Source organism: Apis mellifera, linkage group LG2, assembly GCF_003254395.2.
Source record: "Apis mellifera strain DH4 linkage group LG2, Amel_HAv3.1, whole genome shotgun sequence".
Lineage (NCBI taxonomy): Eukaryota > Metazoa > Arthropoda > Insecta > Hymenoptera > Apidae > Apis > Apis mellifera.
In genome coordinates, this window is record NC_037639.1 from 15,896,779 (window position 1) to 15,905,535 (window position 8,757).

Sequence of the window (8,757 nt, forward strand, 5' to 3'; positions counted from 1 at the left end):
TTTTAATCTAATCATATAAATTGTATAAATCATATTTTACATAATGTTTTTTAGATTGGAGATAATACTTATAAAAGTAATACATAATCATCAATAATTCTTAATCTTTGATTAATTTTTGTGATTCTTAATTTTTTATGAATAAAAAGTATTAAAAACAATTGAATTATATTGATATTATAAATGTAGCTGAGAGCTAATGAGAGAATTAATTTTGATTGGCTTTAATCTGATTAGTTTCTTTTCAAATCATTGTTTCAGTGTTATATAAAACTTTTAGTATTATATATATTAAGCATCACTGTAATGGAAGGTAATGTCACGTGTACAGTTGTATCCTTATCGTAAGTAGTAGGTATATACTTACTTATGTTGATCCGACTCGATTCACCTGTCATAATCAGTATACCGTCAGACGATTGCGTACATTTTATGCCGTTATGTTTGTAGCGGCGTGTTTCAAGAATTCTTGTAAATCTCGAATAAAAATGTAAAAATAACTATAATTTGTTATAGTATTTACATACATATCCAAAATCTGGTCATGTTAGCTTAGAGATGTTATTAAATAAACATTAATTTCATTGCTTTTTTTGTGAATTTATTCTTCTATCTTTTGACATTTGATGGTTTAATGGTAAGTTACTTTGAATCATCTACGTACAAAATAATTTATAAAGTATTGTGATGTAGAAAAATGAAATAAGATTGAATTTTGTTAATTTATAAATATTGATTGTATAATTATTTATTTTATTAATTGCATTTTTATCGAAATTGATTTTATCATAAATTTTTTAGAAATTTAGGTCTATCGCGATATAACTCCATTATGTTTTCTTCTAACATTCTATTTTAAATTGAACATTTAAGTTGTATACATATCAAGAAAAATTAATATATAATTTATTTGTACATCATATATACATGTATATATATATATATATATATATATATATATCTTTGTATATTACATTATATATATTTTTCATTTTTAGTATATTATATTATTTCCTTTTTTTTTTGAATATATTTAAAGAAGATATTATTCATAAAACTGGAAATAAGTATAAAATTCTATAATAAGAATATGTTTGTGTCTTATATAACTTGAGGTAAAAATTCAATCTTATTTATTTTTGAAAATATGATTAATTATTAACTTGAAAATTTAATATATCTGTGAAATATAATTTTTTTAATATATATTTATGAAATATTTTTATTGAGATATTAAAATATATATTTTATCTTATCATTCTTTATTATTATATATTTATCTATGAACTTGTTGATAATGATTATTAAGAATGATTTTATATTATAAAACATATCTTATAAAAATATATTAAAAATGAATAATATATATATTATAATAAAAAATTGTTTTTATTTTCATTTGTTGTAATCATAATTTTAATATGTCTATGAAATATAATTTTTATTGCGATATTAGTAAAATAATTGAATTTATTGGCTTAAAATTGTAAAAGGAGCACATGAGAAATCTGTGTTGAAGAATGACTTTCACATTTAGTAATTAACATATCTAGTTCATAAAAGAATTCTTGTAAAATATAGAATCTTTATGCAAAATATTTATTGAATGTAAAAATTTTTTTTATTACAATATTCACACATAGATTAAATGAAAATAATTTCAATAATAACATTCAATATTATTTTTTAAGCATATTTCAAATATTAATTCAAAATGTCGGACATCGAAGAAGATGAGGTATGAATCAAGTTTAATTAATAATTAAACTTTAAAAAAATTATTCTATTTTTAATAATTAAAATGATAATTAATAATATTCTTTATTTCTATAATATTTTAGTTTCAAGATGCTCAGGAATCTTTACCACAGTAAGTATATTATATATAATACAATATATATACATAAATTTAATATATTTTATATTACATATTATATATTATATATTATATATATATATTTTAGATTAATTATTGGTTTGTTTTTTTAAGGCCTACTTCTATGGATTTGGATACAGCAATAATGGAGGCAAAAAAAGCGATACATTATTTTTTTAATAATGATTTTGAAGAAGCAAGAAAAATTATGGAGCCATGGGCAAGCAGTAGCATGTATCATTCTTTAGGAACAAGTATATTTGCATTCCTCGAGGCTATTCTTACATTTGAACAAGTATTAAATCGCAATAAATTGTGATATTTGGAAAATATGTGTTTTTTTCAATAATATAGTGTAATATGTGTTGCTTAGAAATACATTGAAAAGGCAGCTGGAGCTGTAAAACAGTGCATGACTGTATGCTTGAAGCAACGTAAACATGTAACATTAACACAAAATATTGGCAAAATGGTGAAGAAGACTAATTATGATGCTTATACAATTGGTAATGTATATACATGTATTATTTGGTATAATATTTTATTTTGATATAATATTTGGTATAATATCGCATCATAAAAATAAAGTTTCTTAAAAATTATTATTACATTATTTTTCTCAAATTATATTATTTCTCAGAAAAAAAAGCTTTTTTAATTAACAAATAATTTTTCATTTCCATCAATCTAATTTTTCTATTCTAATTTTGTACATAAATTTTATTTTAACTTTATGCACAAATTAAAGAGTATAAATTCAATATTATTATTATTCTATTATTTACATATTCTATTATATGAATTTATTCATTAAAAAATAGATTTTATATTTTTTTATAAATTATCTATGTATAATATAATATGATTTATTTGATTTTTACATATTGATATTATTAAACATGAAACAAAAATGATATATAATTATTGTTACAGACGAAGTGCATGCAGAACTCTGTTATGCTGAGTCACTTTTTTTAAAATCAATGCTCACGTTCGTGGAGGACGAAACTTTGGTCAGCTTTGTTAAAGCTGGATTGAAAATTCGTACCTGTTTTCTATCATATAAGTAAACAAATCATTATTTTATGAATTATTTATATTATGATATATATATTGAAAAATAACAATATTTTATGTATATTGTTCTATTTCAGAGAATGTTTAACAATTTTAAATAATCGTAAATGGGAAAATGATGCTTATAAAGTACATTTTGAAAGTGGAGTTCGCACTGGTATTGGTGCATTTAATTTGGTATGTAGAAGAATAATTTTATTATATAAAATAAGATGTAATAACTATTTTTTGAGTTTTATAGATGATCTCTCTATTGCCAGCAAAAATCATTAAACTTTTAGAATTTATTGGATTTTCGGGAGATAAGGTAATGAAATAAGATGATTAAAATAATTTAAAAAAATTGTTTTTTTTTTATAAACAATTTATCATTTTATAATAACGTATTGTTTTTATTATTAGGAATATGGTTTGTCAGAATTAGAAGCAGGATATCAAGAAAGAAGGGGATTACGTCATGTATTATGTGCAATGTTTCTTTTATCTTACAATCTGCTGGTATCGTTCGTTTTAAGTCATACCGACGGTGATCTAGATTGGTGTGAAAAAGTTTTGGAAGAAGAATTGAGTCTTTATCCAAATGGCGTATGGTTTTTATTTTTTAAAGGAAGATTAGAATTAACGAGAGGGAAATTTGAAAACTCTTTAGAATGGTATACTAAATCTTGGAAAAGTCAAGATTTATGGCCTCAATTTCATCATATTTGTTTTTGGGAATTAATGTGGGCACATTGTTCGCTGCAGCAATGGAATCAAGCTGCAATGTTCGCCGGTCACTTAGCTGAAGAATCACATTGGTCACGTACAATTTATTTGTATCAAAGAGCTGCGATACTTATGATGCAAAATCCATCGGTACAAAGTGAAGAAAAACAAACGATAGATACTTTAATGATGCAAGCGCCTACTTTTAAACAACGTATTGCGGGTAAATCATTACCAATGGAAAAATTTGTAATAAAAAAAACTGAAAGATATTTTGCTCAAAAGAAAAGCCTAGTACTTCCTATATTTGAACTTATGTATGTATGGAATTTGTTTCGCATAGTAGGAAAACGACAAGATTTAATGTTAAACATGTTTAAAGTAATTGAAGAAGCTGAAAAAAAACTTGTGAAAACTTCGTGAGTTTTATTTAATCGATTTTATTCTTCTAATTTGAATCATATCATCTGATAATATAAAGTATAAAAAATCAAATAATTTTTAGGAAAACAGAATTTCATGCAGATAATGAAGCACTTTTATCGCTTCTAAAAGGTGCTTGTTTGCGACAATTGAAACATCCTCTTTCAGCTGAAAATTGTTTAAAACGCGTTCTCGAATTGGACAAACTAATCAAGGAAGATACTTATTTACTTCCTTATGCAACAGTAGAATTAGCTTTATTGGCACAAGATCAAGGAAATATTCAACTCGCTCTTGGATATTTAGAGGATGCTAAGTAAATCATTTTTGTCTTAGGAATATTTCTGGTAATTTTTACTATTATTATCAATAAATTGTTTTATTTTTTGTAGAAAAAATTTTACTGGATATTTATTGGAATCTAGATTACAATTTAGGATTCATTCTGATTTAATGAAATTGACTGGGAAGAAAGCAGAAGATATTTTAATGTAATATAGTACCTGAAAAATAAGTTTTTTGTAAGAAATAATTCATTACTGTCAATAGCAATGGTATTGCTATTGATTTCAGGCACTATCAATTTTTGTTGATAATTTATTTTTATATAATAACTTATTATATGATCTTTAATACTTTTTCTAGAACTATTTCCTCCTACTGTTTAAAATTACTCTAAATTATTTCTTTTTTTATTGTATAAAATATTTAAATATTATAATTTTTACATAATGTATACAAATACTGTACATTATGATGTGTATATTACGAAAGATTATGGTAAAAAGGTTTAGGAAAAAAATTATTTTTTTAATTTCAATTATTTGTATTATAAGAAAAAAATTGTATAATTGTATAATGCGTCAATTTAATCGGTGGTAGTAAAATTATCACAGTTGTTTATGTTAATAAGTTCACCAACATATATGTTATATTTATAATGAATTATAATGTATAGTGAATTATACATTATATATGAAATATGAAAAAGGGATATAAAATGGAAATAAAAAATAATTTATGGCTGATCAAACTCGTTACAAAAAGTCTTATTCATTATTTTAATTTTTATTTTTTATTTTCACAAATCTATTTGCCCAATATTTTATTAATAGATTTGTATGTATTGTGTATATATATTTCTATCTAAATATATATATGTAAATAATAAATGCAATCGAATTTTAATCTATAAAATTTTTATATATTTATATATAAATACTCAGATATTCTAAATGAATATGTATTTTTATCACAAATTCATATATATAAATATCTATTTTTCCGTACCTCAATGTATTTTTTATCTTTTTTTTAACTTCTATTTTAAAAATAAATAAACTTAAATTTCGAAATGCATTCTCTTAAATGCATAAATTTTGCAGAACAAGTATATATAGATAAGAAAAAAAAAAAGAATAGAGATAAGTTTAAAGGAGAATAAGTAACATATTTAAAATTATTTAGATTTTAAAAAATATGTACAAAAAGAGCAAATAAACGGAATAAAAATTTAGGAATCAGAAAATAACGAATAAAATAAACGCAGAAAAAATAGAAAATGAGAGAAAGATAGAATAAGAATTAATAATAAAATATAGAGTAGATTGATTGTTAAAGCCATCTTTTCTACAAAAATTTTTCTACAAAGATATTTTTTTTTTATTAATAAGTTTGAAAAAGAACAAAATTATATAAATAAAATTAGAAAAAATTACTAAACTGCAAAATTTTTGAATATTCTAATTTTTTGAATTAAAATAAATTTTATATTATCAATCTTATATTTTAAAAAATTATATTTATTTAAAAAAGTTTGCCAACTTAAAAATATTTTGTTTAACTATATTAATTTAATTTGTCTAATAATTTTTTATAATTTTACAATTTTTTTATTTAAAAAAAAAAATTAAAAAATAAAAATCTATATTTCATGCCAAAAATTTCTATATACATTAATATGTATATTTATATTAGAAATTTATATTTCACAGCTTTAGAAATGAATGATAATAATATAATAATATAATAATATAAATAATAAATTCTTTAAGTAGATCGCATACGCAGCCAATTAGCTCATTTATTTGCTATATAATTTATAATTATATCATAGAGCTATATATGAAATAATTATAAATAGTATATATCAAATAAGAATGATTTCCAGGTCTCACCGCGTGGAGGTTGCTGCGAATCGGAGACCTACCCTATTCATGTGGGATCTTATCCATATGGAATCTCCATTCATTCTTTTTTTGCTGTGTAATCATATTATAAAAATAAAACAATAGCACAAATTCTATTTTAAAAGCTCAAAATATAAATTAGTAATATTTGAACATATGGGTTAATGATCAAGTATAAAAAAATAATAAATTATTGTTCAAAAAATTATTAATATTTGAATTATTAATATTTGTCAAAAAAATTATTAAATTAGTAATATTTGAACATATGGGTTAATGATCAAGTATAAAAAAACAATAAATTATTTAATAATTAAATTAATTAATAATTATATTGTTCAAAAAATTATTAATTATAATAATATTCAATAAATAATTGAAAAAATTATAATAAAATTTTATTATAATTTTAATTATATAATAAAATTTTATTATAATAAATATTATAATAAATTATAATATTTATAATAAAAATATGTATTATAATAAAATTTTAGTATAAAAGGAAAAAGAATATGTGTTAAGTAAGAATCATAGGAACAGGCAGATCATATATCTGAAATAAAACATCTAGCTATTACGAGTTTTGACAATAGAATTATATGTCTCGTTGCGATTTCGATATCGAATTATAAATTGAGAAGATATTTGGATACATTTCAACAATTTCAATAATTCGACAAATCGAAATATCGAGCGCGTGCCACGTTTATCGTGATACGTAAGTAAAAATTGTATTATAAAAAATGTTTTCACTATTGAAACTTTGAAATATAATATCAAAACAAATACAAAAATAATAACACACGAGTTAAATGTTAATAACGCATTTCAAAAATAAATATATGAGAATATATGCATAAAATATGTATATGAATTGATAATAATAATCTAACTAGTTTTATCTTTGAATAATAAAAAGAAACAAAAATTATATATAATATAACTTATATTATATATAAAAAGAGACAAAATTATATATAATAATACATATTTTACATATTATATTTTATTTTTAATAAAATAAATAAAAATCTTACCATATTTGCATAAAAGTCGTTGAATTATTTTCTAAGTATCATAAACTATTATAGTATTACACTTTCAAAGTCATTTTGCCTTCGAAACTCCAATTCCAAACTCCACGTTAATCTGCACAAAGATATTCGATTCTGGTAATAATGATTAAACAAATAATTATACAAGATTTAATAATAATAATAAGATTTAATAATCAATAATTAAACTTAATAACCATATTATAATATCCTATCAATAAATATTTTACACAATTATGCATCTCAACCGAAATACAGCCTGTCATTACGATTTTCAACTTTAGACTGACGCCATGCGCACTATGATGCGCAATAATTCGTCTTGCAACTGATTTTAGCAGCTTTTTGATTGGTTAGAGCTACGCGGTTCTTTATTTCAAATTCGTGCGAAAATTAAAATACTGTACTTGCCTGCAATTAAAAAATCAAACTTTATTATTTTTTCATATTTTTTCATATTAAAACTTTTCTCATTTTTGAAGGTAGACTAGTAATCAATTAATAATCTATACAAAAGAAAATCAATATTTTTAAATAAATATTTAAAATGTATAGAATTAATTGATTATATTAAAATAAAATAATAATAAAATTTCATCTCAGAAAGATATAAGCTATCAATTTTAAAAATAAATAATATAAACATTAAACAAATAAATAAAGAAAAAAGATAATTTAACTACTATTTTTATTTCTAATTAAAATAAGAACAATTCAATAAATCGAAATATGTTAAATATAATATAAAAGCAATTTTTTAAAAAACTTATATAACAAGAAATGTTTTCATATTCATAATCAAAAATATAGATATAAAATATAGATAAAAAATAAAGATAATGTAAATAATACAAATAAACAGAAAAAAGAAATTTAAAAAAGAAATATGAATTTTTAACAAGTAATAAATTAACTATTATATATTTGTTTCAATATGAATAAAAAAACAATTAAAATTTATTTTAAATATGTCTATAAAGAAAGAAATAAAATGTTACTTGAAATATATAAAAAAATGATCGGTTATAATTTTTATAATATGAAAAAACGTTACATATAAATCACATTCATTTTATTATTTGTATTCTTTAATACTCAAGAAATGGCGCTAACAATCAATTCTATTTCTATTCTTCTCTCATTATTTTCTGTTTTTTGTTTGTTGCGGCACTCTGAAGATGGCACTAATTCCCAAATTTTTATTTTATTTTTATTCTTCTTTTATTATTTACTTTATTTAAAATTTTCTCTATCAAATTGATATTATGATAATTATCGATTTTTAATTAATTATTGTTTTACGTTTAAAATAAAAATAGCAAGATAAATATATAATACATTATATATGAAATTAATATATATATAGATATAAGCAATATGCAAAAATAAAAATTTAAATTAAAATATATTTTTCATTATTTTATCTATT

The 8,757-nt window shown here is 20.7% G+C and overlaps 1 protein-coding gene across 6 annotated transcripts; it reads left to right on the plus strand.

The window, feature by feature from the left end:
* Positions 1-320: 320 nt before the first annotated feature.
* LOC413787 (tetratricopeptide repeat protein 39B) lies at positions 321-6,358 on the plus strand. 6 transcript variants are annotated; one of them, XM_016918061.2, is made up of 11 exons: positions 321-344; positions 1,692-1,738; positions 1,842-1,870; positions 1,991-2,171; positions 2,250-2,382; positions 2,810-2,942; positions 3,031-3,130; positions 3,195-3,260; positions 3,356-4,077; positions 4,164-4,397; positions 4,474-5,109. In XM_016918061.2, the coding sequence occupies exons 2-11, from the start codon at positions 1,715-1,717 to the stop codon at positions 4,574-4,576; spliced, it is 1,725 nt and encodes a 574-aa protein (XP_016773550.1). In that variant the 5' UTR covers positions 321-344; positions 1,692-1,714; the 3' UTR covers positions 4,577-5,109. The 6 variants fall into 6 exon arrangements, with proteins under 6 accessions (XP_016773550.1, XP_016773552.1, XP_016773553.1 ...); XM_016918063.1 differs by having other exon boundaries at positions 329-351; XM_016918064.2 differs by lacking the exons at positions 321-344; positions 4,474-5,109 and adding exons at positions 347-637; positions 6,252-6,358 and having other exon boundaries at positions 4,164-4,428.
* The last annotated feature ends 2,399 nt before the right edge of the window (positions 6,359-8,757 follow it).

What these genes read in the sequence shown, in the direction of transcription:
- LOC413787 (XM_016918061.2), top strand. Translation starts at nt 1,715, where the DNA reads ATGTCGGACATCGAAGAAGATGAG. An exon ending in GCTCAGGAATCTTTACCACA is followed by an intron (nt 1,871 to 1,990) that starts GTAAGTATATTA and finishes TGTTTTTTTAAG; the next exon opens with GCCTACTTCTATGGATTTGG. An exon ending in GTATTGGTGCATTTAATTTG is followed by an intron (nt 3,131 to 3,194) that starts GTATGTAGAAGA and finishes TGAGTTTTATAG; the next exon opens with ATGATCTCTCTATTGCCAGC.